This window comes from Phoxinus phoxinus, assembly GCF_949152265.1.
Source record: "Phoxinus phoxinus genome assembly, chromosome: 16".
Taxonomy (NCBI): domain Eukaryota; kingdom Metazoa; phylum Chordata; class Actinopteri; order Cypriniformes; family Leuciscidae; genus Phoxinus; species Phoxinus phoxinus.
In genome coordinates, this window is record NC_136891.1 from 28,383,479 (window position 1) to 28,404,038 (window position 20,560).

At 39.1% G+C, this 20,560-nt stretch overlaps 1 protein-coding gene across 6 annotated transcripts in view; it reads left to right on the plus strand.

Annotated features, from left to right (window-relative positions):
- The window catches only part of lnx1 (ligand of numb-protein X 1), a 41,014-nt gene that overhangs the window by 10,952 nt on the left and 9,502 nt on the right, over positions 1–20,560 (plus strand). For 4 of the 6 annotated variants that reach the window (XM_079583566.1, XM_079583565.1, XM_079583567.1 and 1 more), the window contains 4 exons: positions 14,566–14,819; positions 16,089–16,244; positions 18,536–18,744; positions 19,656–20,045. In XM_079583566.1, coding sequence (XP_079439692.1) covers positions 14,566–14,819; positions 16,089–16,244; positions 18,536–18,744; positions 19,656–20,045 — 1,009 coding nt within the window. The remainder of the gene's footprint in view (positions 1–14,565; positions 14,820–16,088; positions 16,245–18,535; positions 18,745–19,655; positions 20,046–20,560) is intronic. The other 2 variants (XM_079583568.1, XM_079583570.1) reach the window with 1 other exon arrangement.

The following is a 20,560-nucleotide window of genomic DNA, read 5'->3' on the forward strand; positions in this document are numbered from 1 at the left end:
TGATTTATTTGCCTGTGTATGTGTATGCGGGTTTCATGGGTAGACATACCATCTTGGATGCATTGAAAAGGAGAAGAGAGAGGCGTTGTGTAGTCTGTTTTTTGTTTGTCTGGCTAGCGGTAGCACGGCCATTCATCTTCATCATATATAATGACAGAAAGCTTCTATTCTCATCTTTCTCACACACGCTGGCCTTCTTTCTTAGTTTCAGCAAGTTGTGTTTTTCTTTGCCCAGAATGTCTCTCTTCATTTTTTACATATCCGTATCTTTTCCTTTCTGTCTTTCTTTGTTATCGGGTGTTGAATTTCTCACAGGTTTCTGTGTGGCACTTTGGTGGACATTCACGCATGGATATGAATGATAAAATATCGTACCATTCCCCGGAATCAATTACACATATTATAATTATGCTGGTATCTGGTAATAACATCTGTCTCAGCGTTTGGGCAATATGTGTCTCATGAGTCATCATGACCACTCTGCTTCCAAATATGCTTTTTAATTTTTTTATTTGAATATCACCACAAATATACAATAACTGTAGTTTGTTTGTGCTTCACATAATTTGTTATTAATTGCAAAAGTCCATGAAGTGGTTTGTGTATGTAAAATGTTCAACCATACACTTTTTTTTCTTTTAAAACTGTACATAACCAGCAAAAACTCCTTGTTTTAGTTCAGTTGATTAATGACAGGTGAGTATGAGGTCCTTTAATTTTGTTTAAGACAAATGCAATGTGGTCCACTGCGAGTCTGACTACCTCTGTGTCGTCTGAGTGTACAGATCACGGATGTTTTAGACCGTGTTTACTCTTGTATTTAGCACTGTGATAAGTTCACCTGAAATTAATGATAATACCAGATATAAACAGTGTGTTAGCGCTGGTCCGCACTTTTGTTTGATATTGTCCATATTCCTTTGACAACACACACAAACAGGTTTCCATCTTTTATGGAGACATTCCAGTTTGTATACTGTACAAACTGTATATTCTATCCCCTAACCCTAACTATCAAATACCTTTCTGCATTTTTACATTTAAAAAACAAAAATAAAACAAATGATTAACTGTTTTCCTCATGGGGACCAAAAAATGTCCCCCACAAGGACAAGGATTTAGGATATTGCTATTTTTTTTAGCACACACACACACACACACACACACACACACACACACACACACACACACACACACACACACACACACACACACACACACACACACACACACACACACACACACACACACACACACACACACACACTCCTTTCTCTAGTGCTTTGAGATGCTTAATTAGACTTTGAATTAAACATTAATCTTCTCTGTGCAGTGTTGCAGATGTTCTGTATGCAGATGCTTGATATCTGTCTCTCTCTCTCTTTCTCTGTGTGTGTGTGTGCGTGCATGCGTGTGTGCGCGCGTGTGTGTGTTCTCAGGGGGCATAATACCTTATGAATAGCATTACTAACACTACAAGCAGTAGTTTGTGATTTCTGCGCCACTAGTGTCACCAAACGGTACTGCAAAAACAATAACTGGGCAAACAGATAGCCCTGCCCCAAACTTACGCCATTGGTTGAGCCAGTTTTTCTGACTGGTCAGGACGTTTTCATAGAGCCATTGTCACAGTCATAGTCAGTATTTACACTCTTCAGGAAGTCAGTTAACCAATGGATCACTTATAATTGTCTCTGTGTATTAATATAGGCCTATTTTAAAACACCCAACCTCCTTCCTATAGCTGATGTCCAGCTCTACTCGTTCAAAAGACTTCTGCTTCCCAATGCTTTTAATGTATCTTCTTGTGAATTGCCTGGGTGTACAGGTATGCTGAGATGTGCCTTTTCCTGTTTGTGTGATTTTGGATGTGTCTGCACATGCTTTTTTCAGGTGGTATGTGAGACAAACAACTCACACGTAATGTTTCTTGAAGCACTATTGAAGCACTTCTGACATTTGCACAGACTCAGTACAATAGCAATGCATTGACAGCATGTGAAACGTAGGCACTTTTACGTATGAAAAACTTTTATGACATGCAAATGTTTATGAATCCTCTGTGGTTTGTGGAATATTGAATTCATGGAATTAATAGGTTGATGTTATTTTATTTTAAAATTAGATTAATTAAATATGTGTAGCGCCATCATATTAATTTACCGCAGTTAGGCTAACGCTTTCACATTTATTCAATCTTAGCTTTCACCTGATTGGACATTGGACAAAGTATGATTTCTAAAGACTCTCATACTTGTTAAAGGGGACCTATTATGCCAGAAGAGGGCGGAGCCTGTACACAGCTCTTGCCTCAGATACTCTGCCAAAAACGAAAACATCTGTTTGGTTTTGATTATAATCTCACACTTATGTGACATTGCAGTTCTTCTCATCATGAAAGTTTATTATTTGCAATGCCGTATTAGTTTAAACTTCTGTTAATATTATTGTGTCTATCCAAACGTAAATCAAGTTTCGCATGAAAACCTACGAATACTGATGGGATCGACCTGTCCTTCAACATTTCACACTGACTTTTTAACCGCCCATATGGGTGTGATGAGCTTCCGTTGTCTTTCATGTCAGGTTACTTCAAAAGAAAGTGTTAAAGGGTTAAGAAGTGCTTTAGAGGTAGGATATCACACTTCTTGAGGGCTTATGCTAACATGTCTAGAGCTGTTAGACAACATGTTGCCGGTATGTGGGCTGGAAACACAGTTCTTGTGAATCAGATTTGTGTCAGTATACATCTGTGTTTGAAAATGGAGGCCAGTGCTCTGACTCATTTGAAGGCTGATCGCTGTCAGGATGAACATGATTTTGATTTGTGTACTTCTGCTTGGTTTATATTTTTCTTTTAGTAAGAACAGATCATCAGTTATGGGGGTGGGGGATGGTGATTGATTGTGTATACGTGCATGTGTGTATGCCTGCATGCAGCGGATGGCTCTGGTCAGACAGAAGCATGTCGTCATCAGGGTGTCACACGTGTAGGGCCTGCGTGTTGCCGTGATGACCTTATTTTCAGGCATAGTGAGCGGATGACTGCTGAACGTGTGCGTGAGCGGTTTGTCCTGCGGCATTTGCTGGCTCACTCGGTGACCGCATAACCCATCTACTTATCTGTGCCAAGGCACATCACAAAAGCAGCACGCTGCACAGAGAGAAGAAAAGAAATGTTTAATAGTGTAAAGAACCATGTTTACAAATGTTGACGTTGAACTGGTATATACTGTACATAAACCGTCAAACATAGGCATGCATATATATATATAAAACAGTAATATTATGAAATATTATTACCATTTAAATAATTGTTATATATATATTTTTTTTTAAATAATTGTATTTATTTTAATAAATAAAAAAATTCTGGCAAAGCTTAACTTTTAGCCGACATTACTCCATTGATCCTCTAGAAATAATTTTAATATGATGATTTGGAGCTCAAGAAACATTTTTTATCTGTTAAAGATAAAGTTGTGCTTTTAAAGATTTTGTGAAAACCATGATACATTCAAAAGAACAGCATTTATTTCAAATAGATTTTGTAACAATGTTTAAGTAACCATCACTTTTTATGAAATTTAATGCGTCCTTGCTAAATAAAATATATATTTTTTAACTTTTGAATGGTAATATGATATTATACATACAGGGCCTAAAATGAACACTCGCCAAATGCGAGTAAAAATTATTATTTTTTAATGAATTCTATCAATACAATGTGAGAACATGAACGTAAACAAATGTTAAGGATGCTTGGGACAGTTGACAGGCCAGCGCTACATTGTCACAAGATTTTAAGCCTTGGCAATCTAAATATTCAAGACACAAAACGGAACTTAATTCATTACTCGCGGCACAACCCAGAAAGATGCGTCTCAGACTGCACACAAATACTGAACTGAGCTCTCTTTCACGTCTTCTTGTAGCCTGGGAAAACCCTGACAAATTTCCGGCAAATTTGACATTTGCTCTGCAAGTCCGACTGGCCAAGAGCCCATTCAAGCCCATTTCCAATTTTTCCAAATCGAGGCACCAATCACAAACGTTGAGGTTGGCTTTATACGATGACGATCGCTCTGATTGGTTTTAGGTATGTCCAATTGCACCCAGAAGCATTTGAGCGCCGTCCGTTTGTTCATTCACTCTGGAAATGGGCTGTGAATGAACCTTCCCCAGACCAACTCTCAGTTACAACTGAGAAGGGTCTGGTGTCAACCAGGGCTGCGTTTCCCAAAAGCATCGTAAGCCTAAGTTGATCGTAAAAACGATCGTACGACTGATCTTAATATTATGGTCTGTTTCCCAAAAGCATCGTAGCTTAAGTAGCACTTAAAAATCTACGTAGAACTACGAGTGCTCTGGAGTAATCGTACATCCCCAAGTGCATCGTAAGAAGACAGATTTCTGAGGTCACCTGCAGGACAACCGGCAGATTACACTTTTATCTAGATTTAACACACTGCAACGTAATATAATAATGTTTTGATTGTACTTTATTGTACACTTTATTTTACTCGTTTTTTGTTTACATTAATTTATAAATTAAATAATTAAAAAGGGAAGAAAAAGATAGAAATAGACACCTAAAATTAAATGAATTAACAAAAAAATATATAAAAGAAGTAATGTGGAAAATATGCTTCAAGGGCAATATAGGGATGAATTTAAAAAAAAAATCTGTCAATAACGTGCACGAAAACCAGCCATGTATTGGCGATTTCTTGGTTGGCCATCATGTGGTCACATGCCATCTTAGTCGTCGTCCTCCTCTTCCACCTCCTCCACCTCTTCATCTTCCTCCCCGTTAAGTAAGGGCACTCTTTAATGTAATCTTTTTGAAAGGTATCTTTTTTTTTCAGCCATTTTGTCAGTGCCTCCGCCTGTAGGTGCTTTATATAGACTTGTCTTGATTGCTAATCCACAACAGATGACGATTATTAGGTTAAACGTTCAGAATAAGAACAGAATAAGGTAATATTGCAGCACTTCGCAAATGGACAGCGACTCTTAAGTAGCACGTAGAACGCGTTCTCGCGCGTTCATGTTAAGTGCATTTTTGGGAAACGCGCGTGGAATTGCCGCGAGCGTTCGTAACCTTGCACGTAGAGAGCGCTCTTAAGAGCTAAAATACATCGTTATCGGGAAACCCGGCCCAGGCTAGTCTTCTTGGGCTTGAACGGACAAATTGACCTAAATTCTTTTTAGAAAAAGCCCATGTTGGCGAGTAGGCGTAAACAGTCGGTTATGTTTAAGTGAACGTAATCAGTAGAGAAAGATGTGTACCGGTATCAGTGTATTGGATCCATGGATTAGGTCTTAAAGTGACAGCAGTCTACTATGTCTGCTGCTTGCTGGGTTTTTTACTTTAATAAAAAAAACAAGATCAAAGAAAAAAATCATTCACTGTTCTTGACTAAATATCTTTTGTAAGGATTAATCTATGTGTAATTTATACAGTGAAGACTATCCAGTGTTGTTTTATTTGATTACTTTATTAATTGTCTCTACCTGAAAACTACTGGTACTTGTCTTTAGTTATGTTTTGAATTTATTAAATGTTATATTAGTTAGGCTAGTAGTTTTAGCTGTGGTATCAATATTGGAATAGAAAATTGTGACTTTTCACTTGTATCTAAAATTTTGGTGGTAGAACTGCCTGTTTTTGCAAAAACAGTTTCATGGCCGTTAAGTCATCGGCCATTGGCAGGAGTGGCAAAAAGTTGGGATCCAAAGTCGAATCCTTGAGATTGAAACGGGGGGTCCAAAGTTGAATCCCGTGCACTCGCCCCCTCAGAAGGGCTTGTTATATCCCTGTCAGACAATTATCGTTTTCAATTTTCAGGATAGCTAATCCTGAGCCGGCGTTCTGATGTAGAATCTGAAGCGTTTTGTTTACAATGTGAACAGCGTCAGAGACTGACATGGAAGAGAAGTTGAATTGAATAAAACAAAGGTCTTAGGGGTTTGGATCAACATGAAGTGAGTAAGATCACTCGTTATCTCCAAATAATTACCGCTTGTCAGATTTATTTCCCTGTGATTACTAATTAATTTAATTAAAGCTTTACTAATTACTAATTAAAGCTTTATTTCAGCTTTCACATGCACCTTTAACTGGTGCAAGCCTATAAAATCAAAGGAGTCTTCAGAAAAAAAAGAAAAGGATGACCTACATGTGACTGCCACATTCTCCTCTAGTCAAATACTGCTTCTGAGCGTTTCCCCCAGAGAGAAAGAGTTCAACAGATTGTGTCTGTCCTGCAGTGGCGCTGCAGTTGTTCTGCGTCCTCTCACCTTCCTCATCAGGTTAATGATGATGAGGAGCAGGAAGAGCAAAAAAAAAAATGTTGTTGCTAATTCGACACTTTAGCTGCATCCGAGACAGAGAGTTGGCTGAGTCCTTTCCCTGCTCAGCACCTGATCTCAGGGCCGGATCTGCACCTGGGCTGGGTGCTCAGTCACTGCTGGGAGACAGAGAGACTTTGGGAAAGGCACAGAAAGTGGAGCATGTGGGTTTACTGTTTGCATGAAAGATAAGAAATGCTCATCCCACCACATACACACATAAACCTGGGTTAAAATCCTCAGTTAATACACATTATTAAAAAAACAAGTAACAACGCAACTGAGTGTTACAGTGCTTTATAGTGATCCTCAATCATTTTGATGTGTATTCCTTTTGACATATAAATATACATTTTGAGCGACAGCACTGTGGGAAGATGATAAGAGAAGGAAATGTAAAAGACCCTCAGAAGGTTTGACTTGTTTGGACTGTCCAAATGTTTTTTTAACGTAGAACACCATAAATGCATATGATTATCCCTACTAAATAGTAGGCAAAAAAACAGTTGGCGAAAAGTACCTGGATGACATTACTACTTCTAGCCAGATTCTGAAGCATCTGATGAACACTTAACTATCCCATGAGGCCATGGTAGAGGGGTTGTACATGGCAGTGAAGCCACGCAACTGATGCTGTAAGTCATGACAATGACATGGACAATGTAGTACGCTCAGATAACATTATATTACACATATTTATACTATATAGAACATACTTTTTTTAGCAGTCGCAAAGTAGATTTCTCTTCATGTCTAGTACCTACTCAGGAATGCCAGTCAATCACAAAACACAGCCAATCAAAACTGTTTACACTCTCAATCACACTAGCAATGCACGGCAACAGAGTGTCAAACTAAGAGTAGGCTACATCGTTTATATTTTCTTGGCTTCCGCGACTTCCATCTTGTTTTTTTTTGTGTGGAATTTGTCATATAATATCCGATTATAAACAAAACCAATTTGCTTTTGCAGAGCAGAAAACAGTGTCTTCTCAACATGTACACAACACGAATCAAAGTAGGCGGGTCAACGTAGACGTTGTTCGCGGGCAGCCAATGAAGACCATAGGCATGTGTTACCGTGTTACGTATGCAGGTCACAGAAGTGTGACTAGAATTCCAGACGACCTGGTTAGGCGGTTCAGATTCGAGTCTTTCATTTGGGAGACAATAACTTTATTTATCGTGCACTTTCGACTTTACAACTTTAAAGTGTTGTGTTTACAACACAACTCGAGTGTTTACACGGCATGGAAGGTAATATTCGAAAAAGCATAATAGGGACACTTTAAAGCAACTTAATAATCAAAGCTACAAATACGTGTCCCCTCAGCTTGAGTGGGCTCTTGAACGCTATTGTATTGGGCAATGCAGGATCTCTTGTCGTCACAGTGGCAAACTCGGAGAGGACCGCATATGTGAAGATATCTGGAAAACTAGGCCAACCAGAGCTGCTCAAGTGAAGCTAAAGTGTGAATTAACAGAAGATCACACACACACACACACACACACGCACACACACACACACACACACACACACACACGCACACGCACACACACACACACACACACACACACACACACCAACAGTGACCTCCTGCTCTAAAGATGTTTGTGCTCTTAGAATAGATACATATTTTAAACCTTCAGTACACAAGTGTCTTAAAAAAAGACTTTAAATGCACCATTGGGGTGTCAGTTCTATCCTTGGCTGTGACTGAATTTGTGCAGAACAACACGCAAACACATGCAAAATGGATCATATGCAAAGGGAGCATTCTCCGTCTGCCATAGGAGCAGGTCAGTTGTATCTACCGCTTCAGACTGAGCACAGGTCTCAATGTTAAGCGCTCAGAGCAAAGATAACAGACACTCCAGCACTACAGTATATCCTGCACACATTAGAGAACTAAAGCAGATCAGAGAGAGAGAGAGAGAGAGAGAGAGAGAGAGAGAGAGAGAGAGAGAGAGAGAGAGAGAGAGAGAGAGAGAGAGAGAGAGAGAAATAAAGTCAATGCGGTCGCTCGGCTGGGGGTGGGGAGGGGGTGGTGTAGAGGGATGAACATAAATCTGCTGCTGTCTTCATCCTGCTGTTCTCATCACAGAGAAGAAGAGAAACAGAAATGGGTGGGGATGGTATAGAAAAAGGCATAAGAGAAAGAGAGAGAGAGGAGAGAGAGAGAGGGATGGTGGAGGGAAGTTAGGTCTGCATAATTGTCCTTGCTGGCTTCTGCCAATGTGATGTCAGTGATTGGCTGAGTGAGTCGCATGATACATAGATGCATGAGTTTCATAGGACGGGGGAGAGCACAGGGAACCGGTCAATGCAGTCAGTGTATGTCAGTGTCCACAGGGGATACATGTAAAGTTTTATTTTTGTGAAAAATATTTTTGTTTGTGTTTTTAAAAGGCCTCTTCAGATGCTTTGATGACTCAGAAATATACACTATTACATGTATGTATATATATATATATATATATATATATATATATATATATATATATACAGTATATATACTGTATATATTTGTAGTCTAAATGATCATATAATATGGTATCAAATATTTCATTGAGATGGAAATATTAATGAACCAAATATGGTATGAATGTATTAATCAATTCATCTTAAATGAGATATAAGGAAGTTTCCTTATTATGTGTTAAAACAGAAAAGTTAGTTAAAAAAATACACTTATTAATGAATTAAAAAATAAATAAAGTCCTATCCCAGCATTATGTAAGATGAGCATTACTTTGTTTAAGAACCCCGCCTGGTCTGACCAAGCACATTTTCTCTCAACATTGGCTCAGCTAATGGTGTGAGTTTGGGGAGGGACTATCTGTTTGCCCAACCAATGGCAGACGAGTCCAGCTTTCCATTTGGTGCTGCTAGTAATGCAGCTACAGAGTTCACAAAAGGATAATGGGGAAAAAACAGGCTGTGAAATTTTGAGCAATTTAAGTGGATTTGAAAAATGTCCCCCAATGAGTTTTCCTTGGCCATTCATCGGTCTCTCCGCTTGTCTTAGTAGTTCTCTCAGAACATGCGCCATGAGTGTATAATCCACCAGACAATGAATTACTTGACGACTTGTCACAACTCCAAAAGACCCCCCCCCCCCCAAAAAAAAATATATATGTGTGTCTCCTTCTCCCTCCTCCTTGCTGTCTTTTTTCTCCCTGAGATTATTACTTTCCCTAATCCTTCCTCCTGCTGCACTGAAGCTCTGATCTTCAAACCCATCAGCAGATTAAGTACAGATAAGGAGCACGACACCTCCTTTGATAAACTTCACAAAGACTGATTAAAGTGTATTTATATGTGTGTGCATGCCTCCCAAGTTAAACATGTCAAAGCAATTAAAGAGATCAGATAGACCGAGCACCACTTTCCCATGATGCATTTCTCTTTACAATTGTTAACAAAATAAAGAAATGGAAAAAGTGTTGGACCTCAAATTAAATGATCAGGAGTCTTAAAGCGGTGGTATAATGCCCTTTTCACAAGATGTCAAATAAGTCTCTGATGTCCTAATGTATGTGAATTTTTAGCTCAAAATTCAGATATTTTTATATAGCATGTTAAAGTTGACACTTTTTAAGGGTGAGCAACAACACACCGTTTTTGTGTCTGTCCCTTTAAATGCAAATGAGCTGCTGCTCTCGGCACAGGGGGCGGAGCTTCAATATTGTTCTTTTACCTCACACAGACATACACTGAAAATGTCAATGTTTATGTTCAAACCGGAGTCAGACAACAATAGAGACTCAAGAAGAAGTGACAACATGTAGAATGCAACAGGACATTTCTGAATGGTTAGTTGATGAATTTATGTAGTTTATGTGTATTATCTTCTAGTCATTAATTAGCATATTCTGTCATGCTAGTCTATAAATCGCGTTCCCAGAGGAGGGGTTTATGCAAATTTTAGGGTTAGTGATGTCACTAACCTGGGAGGAATGTTGTGTAGTCCCTACCAGCCGTTTGTTGTAGTCCTTAAAAAATTATTTCTTTAAAAGCAAATATCTTTGCTTTGAACTTTGAGCATTGTAACTTTGCAGATGTTGTTTATGCTCAAACAGCAACATTACACACTAACTAAATTATAAACGTGAAATCATAATCAACCACCCCTTTAAATTAGAGACTAAGAAAGTTTAATATCACCCCTCAAATAATATATAACACATTTGTTTGTATAACTAGTGGCTCCCAGGTAGTTTGAGACCCCTGCAGTATATCAGATATACTGAGCTTTGTGCAGGTACACACACAATAACCTGCAGCGCTTTGAGATTTCAGATGTCAATTGGAACTGAATGTGCTGCAGTTTTGTCAGAAATGCATTTTGTGCTGATGCAGCGTTGCGTTGCAATGCTGTCTGTCGGACCACTAGTCTCTAGCTCTTTAACTGCTGCAGTGTGCGAGTAAGCGAGTGTTTGTGTGTGTGTGTGTGTGTGTCCGCTGCATGGTGTAGCTTATGAGAGTGCTGATTGTGTCTGGTGATGGTGTGATTTAGTATCTCTCTCTATCTCAGTGGTTCAGCAGTGAGTTATGATGAGGACATCTCTGTCCTCTCCTCTCTGTGTGTCAGTCGTGTGTTATCCTGATGCTTGGGTCTGGATTAGCAGGCTAGCAGTGGAGTTTGCAGGGGGAAGGGATGGAATATCTCGCATGTTTAAGCATTATCTGTATATCTATATGATATATACAAGCCTAAGGGAAGCATAACTACTTAACTCTGCAAAAAGAAAGTAAATAGTTTATTCAATTAAATATTAAATATGTCAAAACACATGGTAGTTCAATCTAGAAAAATGTGACAAAATACAAAAAAGTATATGATATAATATACACATGCATACACATAAAGATTGCATAATTAGTTAGCTACATGAAAAAAGTAAACAGACCCAAAATTATTATATTTCTTTAGTTAATCATGTAAATAACATTATATTGATAGTTATTAGACAAATGGGAGACATGTGCAAAATCTATAATATAATATATCATGCACATACAAATTATAATTACTTTCAATGATTTTTCATGATAGTTCATACAGATATATGTGACGAGTTTGTGAAAAAAAAATATATATAAATATATATATATATATATATATATATATATACATATATACAGTATATACACATACACATATATATATATAAGCGTCTTGACTACAAATTATATGGGAGAAATGTCTGTGTGATGAATATAAAAATCCGTCAGTCCTGCAACACTAAGACTGAAAATATGACTGGCACATTATGTGTTTACACACACACACACACTAAATGTGTGTGTTTGAGTTCAGATCTTTTTGGGACAGTTTCAGGAATTGAGTCTGATATCTCACTCTGATGAAAATATGTTTGTATGTGTGTCTAAGACTAGTACATCCCAGTCTTAGAGCTGTGTTATTTGGGTAGGTTCGGGATAATCCATTCACTCAAAAGAGGATTGAAGCGTCAATCTGGTTTTGATGACTTAGATTCAGACCATTGTGTGTTTTGATGTAGTCGAAGATTTAGTGTACTGGATTTAGTGCTAGCGTGTGTGTGCGAGCTGTAAGTAGCCAGCAGAATATTCTGGAGATTAAATTCATTATTATTAAGAGAAGAGGATCACATAATTCTCCCTCTTTTTGTAAGGTCATTATGAGGTCTCCCTGGGCTATGGCCTACATCGCCGTAATCACAATAAAAAACAGGGAAAACAAATGAAAATAGAAAACAAGAAGAAAGAGGTTAGGTTTTAGATCAAAATATTGTTGAGAGCATCTCTCTCTCTCTCTCTCTCTCTCTCTCTCAAAAAAAAGTTTGATATTGTGATATGTGGTTACAATACACTCTATCAATCATGTTTGATGTTATTGACGTCCAAACTGGACACAGGTGCGCATTATTGTTTTTTTTTACATATTTTCAGTGTGTTCCATGAAAAATAACAGCATACATGTTTTGGAACGACATCAGGGTGAGTAAATAAAGACAATGATTATAATGATACTTTTTGGATGTACTGTCCCTTTAAGAAAATAGAAGGTACATATAAACTGCAATAATGTGGGATGGATGACAGCGAAGGGAATGAGAAGAGAAAGTTAGTGATCAGGGTCCAGTGAAGATTCATAGAGAAGTGAGCGATTGAAAGAAGGTTTTGAACATGGGGAGAGAGCGATGGAAAAGTGCATGAGAGTTGTTAATCTCTCTCTCTCTGTGTTGCTCTGTGCCCTGCTGCCCGTCCATATGGCTGTGTATATGTGTGTGAGAGAATATAAATGAAAGAGGAAATTGGGTGCAAGGTGACTGACACACGCCATCAGTCAAATAACGGGATGCTTGGATTAAACAATAACCTCTGCATTGCTGTTATTGTGGCTGCATGCTTTACGTGCGAGTGTGTCAGGACAAAGACACGGCTTATGACTTCAGACCACAGATTGCTGCTTTATCTCTAGCAGGAAAGCCCGTTTTAATTAACATCTGCCTAAGCCCATTAACGAAGGAACAGACAAGACCATTGTGTCGCATCTTTCTCTCGGTCTCTCGTACTGTATATACACACTGCACAGAGCATTTGTCCTTATTAAAACAGATAGTATCATTTGCTACAGAGTTCAGAGTTCAATGATCGTTTGGTGAGAATTTGTCTTGTTCCACTAAAAGACAATGCCAAAATTAAAATTTTATTGATTATTTTTTTTTCTTTTTTTTCTGTAGAACACAAAAGTAATTTCAGTTACTATGGGCTGTCAAACTCCCAAAAGGCAAACAAACAAACAAACTTTAGGAAATATATTATTTCATGTCAAGACAATTCTGGGTCTGAGGAATTAGTACATTTGTTTTATTAACAATTGTGTGTTAGTGGTAGTTATCACGTAATTTTATCCTGAACCAATGTCAATCGACCAGTGCGAGGTAATTGCCTTTCTTCAGGTTGCCAACAGGATTTGAGTCGTTTCATCGGCGCTGTAACGGAACCTGAGTGAAAGCAGTCGTTGTAAGTTTGCACACCTGAGGAATTCCAATCAGTGGTCAGTAGTAAGTGAGATATACGGCCGGTGTCAAGCTCTCTGCAACACGTCCCCTTTCTTTCCTTTATAGCATCCATGTGTGTGTAGACAGGCATGAATAGTGAGACAAAATGCTTGATTTTAAACCAGGTCCCTAAGGCATGGCATCTCTCCTGGTGCTCTCCTGTGCGTGCATGTGTCCACCATTGATTTATCTCTTCACAGTCGTCCCCTCAGAGAGAGCTCTGCTCCAGTAGCTGCCATAGCGGTGCCATCATTCACAATCGTTTTTGAGATGTTTTTATTATTTTCTTTATGTATGTATGCATGTATGTATGTATGTATCATCTATCTATCTATCTATCTATCTATCTATCTATCTATCTATCTATCTATCTATCTATCTATCTATCTATCTATCTATCTATCTATCTATCTATCTATCTATCTATCTATCTATCTATCTATCTATCGTCCTACCCGCAGTGAAATCTCATTGGTCCAAAATAAAACATCAAATATCTTCTCACTGGATATGATCACATCACACAGCAGTTTACATTTAGTGTGAACAGACATATTTCTTGTCGCTGGTTAGGACAGTGTAAAGCTCAGGGATTCAGGGAGCTGAGGAAAACCTATGACCTTGTGCGAGGGTTTTCTCGTGTGTGTCTAATCACGGGCTGATGGTTTATTGGTTTGTCAATGTCTCTGTGTGTGAGCATAGTGACATTTGGAGAACGCTCTCGAGTACAAATATATAAGCCGCAGGTCTATTTCTGAATGTGCTCATATGTAATCTACACCAGCGTCTGCCTGTGAGCGTGTACAGTAAGAGATAGCTTTTGCACATGGTTAGTTTTGTAAGGTAAGGAATCTCATTTCAAAGGTGAGGTGTTTTATATTCTAGTCTTTATGTTTGTTTCCCATGCGCTTCCTGGGGCGAAACGTATTTGTTTGTTGATCTCCTCTGCGACAGCAGCGTAAACACATCAGCGACACAACTGCACACACACACAAAGATTAAGTACAAGTCCAAATGTACCCTCTTGCAACAATGTGATAATTCAGTCTCCTCTGCGTGACTTTCCTTTACTAATTAGCACATAGATGATGACACATTCATTGTATGATAAATGTATCTTGCTGACCTAGTTGTCGATGTGTGTGTGTGTTCTCACAGGTGTAAAGGAGCGTCACACTATGGCCTCTCCGCCGAGAGAAAGCGGCGCTCTCAGGAGGGAGACTGCACAGACAGCACCTCAGAACTCACTGTGGCGGCACTGCCCGGGGAGGGATGCCCCTCCTCTGCAATCGCCCTCCTATCAGACGATCCAGGCCTGGTTAACCCCGCCTATGAGCCCAGTGTGGAAGATAACAGCCAATCCGGGAGCACCACCAGCCTGGCAGCACGCAGCGGTTCCAGGAAGAGTGAGTGTGAGTGCACACAATTGTGTTTGTGTGTATTTGTCGATATATATATATATATATATATATATATATATATATATATATTTTTTTTTTTATATAATTTTATATATATATATTTAAAAAAAAATAAGAATAAAAGTTGCATTTATTTATTTTTTAATAAAAAAAGTACATTAAAGGATATCCCCCACAGTATGAATATTTGTATTTTTCCCTCATACTTACGGAAATAGCTAATCTGACTAATGTCCATTGTTCAAAGTTGCCTTATGTGCCATTTATGTAGTGGATGTCTGAAAAGGCTCAGCTGAGACATGCAATTGATATTGCAGTTAAAGAAACAAAGAGGAGGAGATAGAGAACGTTCAAATATGCCTTATGAATACTTTATGAGGCCTGTTCCTGACCTCCACAAAGTAGTTCAGATATGTTTCATTGTCTGACGTCCCCTCGAAATGTGAAGCCTTAAGAATGGGGACAATAAATGCTGCTGCACCAGCATTTCTGGCTTCGGGACTGGAAACAGTGTGACACTGCAGCTGAACAAGCTGTCTGCCTCCAATTTTGTCAATGCCACTGTCAGAACTCTTGTCCATCAGGACAGAAAGAGTTGAGGAATGAGACAGAAAAACATGTATTGCAAGGGTTTTCCACCTTTACAGACCCATCAACCTCTGACCCAGACTGTCAGCCGTACCACTTTTAATCAATCTACACTTTATTTAATAGGAACATTAACTAACTTCACTATATTTTATCATCCCTAACTGATCATTAGTTTGTCGTAAACTCTCTACAGTTTTATATTTCTTTTCCACTGATCACCTGGTGGGTCTCTCAGCGTCCTGGGTGTATTCAAATTTTTAAACGCCATATATAACAGTTATATTTTTGTTATAATGTGAAACTTTTGTCTGTGATCTATAGATTAAGTTAGATAAACAGACATAAAAAGTTTCCTGCACTGTTCTGTGCTGATTCAGGTGTGACCTGAAGAAGTTATAACCTTACTGCAGTGTCCACAATACAGCACCAGCAGGTGCTGCTTACTTCAGATGTTCATTGCTTGGCCTGCAGGTGCAATGTATTTTGGTGCTAAAAAAAAGAGAACATTTGATTGGCTACTGTGTGCCGACTCAGTTGCGATTGGCTGTAAGTGGACAGAAGGATGTGTGAGGGACATGTCCAGGCATGTTTAGGCAGAGAAGTTTCTCTCTCCTTCTTTCTCACTCAGTTCCTTCATACAGTATCTTTCTCTCTCACGTTCATTCACAGATCGCAACTTTGACAGAACTTCGGTGCGTAGTCGCTCTTTTCGGCGCCTGAATCGAGCCTTTAGTGTCCTGAGGAGAACCAAGAGCGGGACAGCAGTAGCCAACGACACCTCAGAGGAGCGTGACAACCTCAGAAACGCCAACATACCACCAGAGGGTAAGTGTATGTGTCTTACAAGTACTTTACTTGGGCATTTGTCAGCTGGTCAGGGAGTCCAGCTGGTTGACCAGCTAAACACTAGCTTGACCTGGCAAGGAGACCAGCTAGACCAGAAGAAGACCAAATTAAACCAGTTAAAACCAACAAACCAGATGGATATGAGAAAAAAAGCGACAGAGAAAGAGTGCGTGTGTAATGGAGTAAGAAGGGATGGATAAAGATAAGGAGAGATAAATCAAAGATTGTTACCAAAGCTGTAGTTTACAGTCTGTTCAGGCACAGGTTCAATATGAATCTTTTACACAGAACAAATGCAAACACATTTACACACAAATTTACAGTATGAATATATATTGGCATAGCTCTATGGCTGCATATTGCTCCTTCAATCCTTTAGATTTTATCAATATTTTAGTTAAATCTGATCTCTTTAAGTTAACATTTTTTACGTTATAAAATGAGCAAATGTAGGCAAATGTGTTTATAAATGTGAAAAATGGTTGGTTATAACTGTGTAACTGTGCTGTTATGAAGCATTATAGCATCTTAAAAAAGCTGTTTGTGTCATAACGATAAGCTAATACACAAAAGAAGATATTTTGAAGAATGTCAGTAACCAAACAGTTGATGGGCCCCATTGACTTCTACAGTACCCATATTCTTCAAACTATCTTCTTTTGTGTTCAGTAGAAGAAATTCATACAGGTTTGGAACAACTTGAGGGTGAGTAAATGATGACAGAATTTTTATTTTTGGGTGAACTATCCCTTTAAGAACCTGAAATGGCAAAGAAATGGTCACCCACAAAACACAAAATCAAACATGTTCTCATCATCTGGGAATTAAGTTTCCCATCAATATGGTTCAATAGCATGATAAAACAATATCAATGGATAATAAAGGGTGCGTGTCAGAGGGTGACAGTCTGGTTTGGGTCCGCTCAGCACCGCAGTAGCATATGGTCCTTTAATAATGCAGATGGAGCCTGAGGAGACTTATCAGAGAACGACAGAGAGGAAATGAAGCAGTGTGTAGGGACACAGGGACTGGACAGATGAACGCTGAGTGAGGGGGTTGCTTTCTGAATGAAAACAAAAGTGAAAAAGACTGCTTGAAAGATTGGAAATGAGTGAGGAAAATACTGATATGTGTGTGTGTGTGTGTGTGTGTGTGTGTGTGTGTGTGTGTTTGTTCGTTATGTAACACACTGGTTGCAGTAGTAATGAGCTTCACTTTCTCTCTCCCTGCAAGCAATCAGAGGAGACGAGAGGAAAATATTGACTTTGAAAGAGAGAAACTGCAGATTGTGGAGAACAGGCGGATATGAGAGAGAGTGTGTGTAATGGAGAAAGAAGGGATGGATAAAGATAAGAAGAGACAAATCACAGAGATTGTTACTGAATCCAGCTGTAGTTTACAGTCTTTTCAGTTACAGGTTCAGTACACATCTCTCACCCAAAACGCATGAGCATTTTCTAAAGAAATGTACAGTATGTATATATTTACATAATTGTCTGACAACTCTAGCTCTATGGCAGCATAGCCAATATTCTTCAGTGATCATTCTAATGTTGATTCAAGAAACATTTCTTATTATTACCAATGTTAAACAGTTGTGCTCCTTAATATTTTGTTGATGAATAGAGTGTTCAAAAGAACAGCATTTATTTGAAACGTTTGCGATCACTTTTAAACAATTTTATGCGTGCTTGCTGAATTAAAATTAAAAAAAAAAAATGCTAACACTTTATTTTGATGCTCCCCGACACATATTCTACTGACTATAAGTAACTTTGCAACTATGCCAACTTATTCTACTAACACCTAACCCTAACCTAAAAGTCTACTAATACTCTGAGAGTCAGTTGACATAGTTGCAAACTTACTTATAGTTAGTAGAGTGTCTAATGTGTCAAAATAAAGTGTAACCAAAAACACATGTTGTATACAAACATTTGTGGTTGCCCATATTTGACCCAAACATGGGTTGAAACAACCCTGCATTTTAAGAGTGTAGTTGATCTTAATTATGCACATTAGTGGGTAAAATGATTGAAACAAAAGTCTAACTTCACCACTTTGTTCGATTTACCTTGAATATATTCTCGGGAAGTCTTGCCCCTCTCCCTCCCTTCCTCTAATGCACCACTGTAATGCTTTTTAAGGCTTGAAGTCATGTTTGGCCTGGCTTTGGTCTGGACAGATGCCCTGTTTGTGTAGCACAGAAAGAAATGATCATGTGGGAGTTCACTGATTACAGATACTCTTTTTCTCTCTTCCTCCCTCAGTATTTGCATTACCTCAGCTGCATCATCTAATCCCTGATGGTGAGCTCACCAGTATTAAGATCACCAGGGCAGATCCTTGTGAACCTCTGGCTATCAGCATTGTCGGGGGCAATGAGACGCCTCTGGTACGCATTCTCATTCAGGATATCTACCGAGAGGGGGTCATCGCTCGGGATGGAAGACTGCTACCAGGGGATATGATCCTCAAGGTGCGTATGTGTGCTAGATCTGATGTTACGTCATTGTACAGTAGGAGTGAATGGTCCTGGTTTTAATAGCACATGTTGTCATGGGCTTCGCCATCTGTTGTTCAGAAGGGAAGTGTGTGAGGATTCTGCATGTAGCCAGACAGAATCCGATTTTTTTTTAATGCGTTTTGTTTTAATTTTTAATTTAATTGTGTTAAGTAAAATAGGCAGGTATGTAGTGAATAAACTGACTAAAACATTAGCATAATTTATTGTCTTCATACTTTTATATTTACATTTGCAAAGCGAGTTACATTTACATAAATCCCTTGCTAATCGAACCCAAGACCTTATGGAGCCTTCACGAGCTATGGAAAATATGATATTTTCCACTTGTGAACTGGTATTTACCAGTGTGTTGTGTTCAAGTGCTTTGTTGTCGTAATGTAGGGAAAAGATGGACTCACAGATCCAGACCTGTTATTTGGCTAAAACAATTTTAAGATTGCTTAAGACATCTGCTACAGCAAGAAGATGATTTATCAACTCAAACAGTAAATAATATGCTGTATATTTTCGGTATATAACGGTATTTTTTAAAACTGACACTGAGTGTTAACGCACTATATTACAATTGTTAATGACACAACATTGTATAGGCTACAAAAACTATCCGCTAACAGTAGCAAAAAACGTTTAGTTGTGTACAATGCTTATTCACGACTCTTGCGTTGCTCTCCGCCATTTTGAAAAGGTCAAAGCTTATCTCATCTCGGCAACTCGTGCATCAAAATATTCACTCCGTATTTACCATAGCACGTGAAGGCTCCATTAGTGTTGCCAGTGCCATCCTCCACTGTTAGAGCTTTGAAAATGTAATACAAAAACAAAACAGTTCTCTTGATTTCTCTCTCATGCTGTCTTCCCTTCAGGTGAATGGTATAGACATCAGTAACGTGCCTCACTGTTATGCTGTGGCGGCTCTGAAGCAGCCCTGCACACTACTGCGGTTGACCGTACTGCGTGAGCAGCGCCACCGTTACCGTTCCCACCACCACTCCCCCACGGAGGCCTTCCCCACACACAACCCCACCATCCGGGATGACAGCCTGCATGTGGTCCTCGTTAAGAGGGCTCCAGATGAACAGCTGGGCATCAAGCTGGTGCGCAGGCCTGATGAACATGGCGTCTTCATCTTCCACCTGCTGGAGGGGGGGCTGGCCGCCCGTGACGCGAGGCTGAGGGTCGACGACCGTGTGCTGGCCATCAACGGCCACGACCTGCGATACGGCGCCCCCGAGCACGCTGCGCTGCTTATTCAGGTGAGCAGAATTATGGGAGAGGTCAAAGGTAATGTGGTGAGTATTAAGGCCTGTGTATACCAACAGACAAAACGGTGACAAACGGCACAAATCAATAGTGAATATGCATCAGAACTATTCACAATCAATGCAATTCCAAGTCAATCTCGAATACAAGTGTGCAAATCGATGAAAACGAAATGCAGGCTGTTCATGATAAAAAGCAAAATACAGCCCATCTGACAATACCGATTTCATTTGCTTTAGCAAAATACAGTCTGTCTGACAAACGCAACTTTCATGGAATGAATTTCATCACCACAATGCAGGTAAAACACCTTTAAATGACCTTTAAACAGCTGTGCCGGCGGTAATATAGTGAAAGTATCCGACCTTCTTCATCCACACAGATTGTAAGAAGCTCTTTAGTTTTGTTTCTTTCGTCTATTTCAATTTCACCTACATTTGTTTCCACGACACGAATAATCATGGTTTTTGACTTCCACACTACAGGCGACGTAAACGAATGGAGTAAT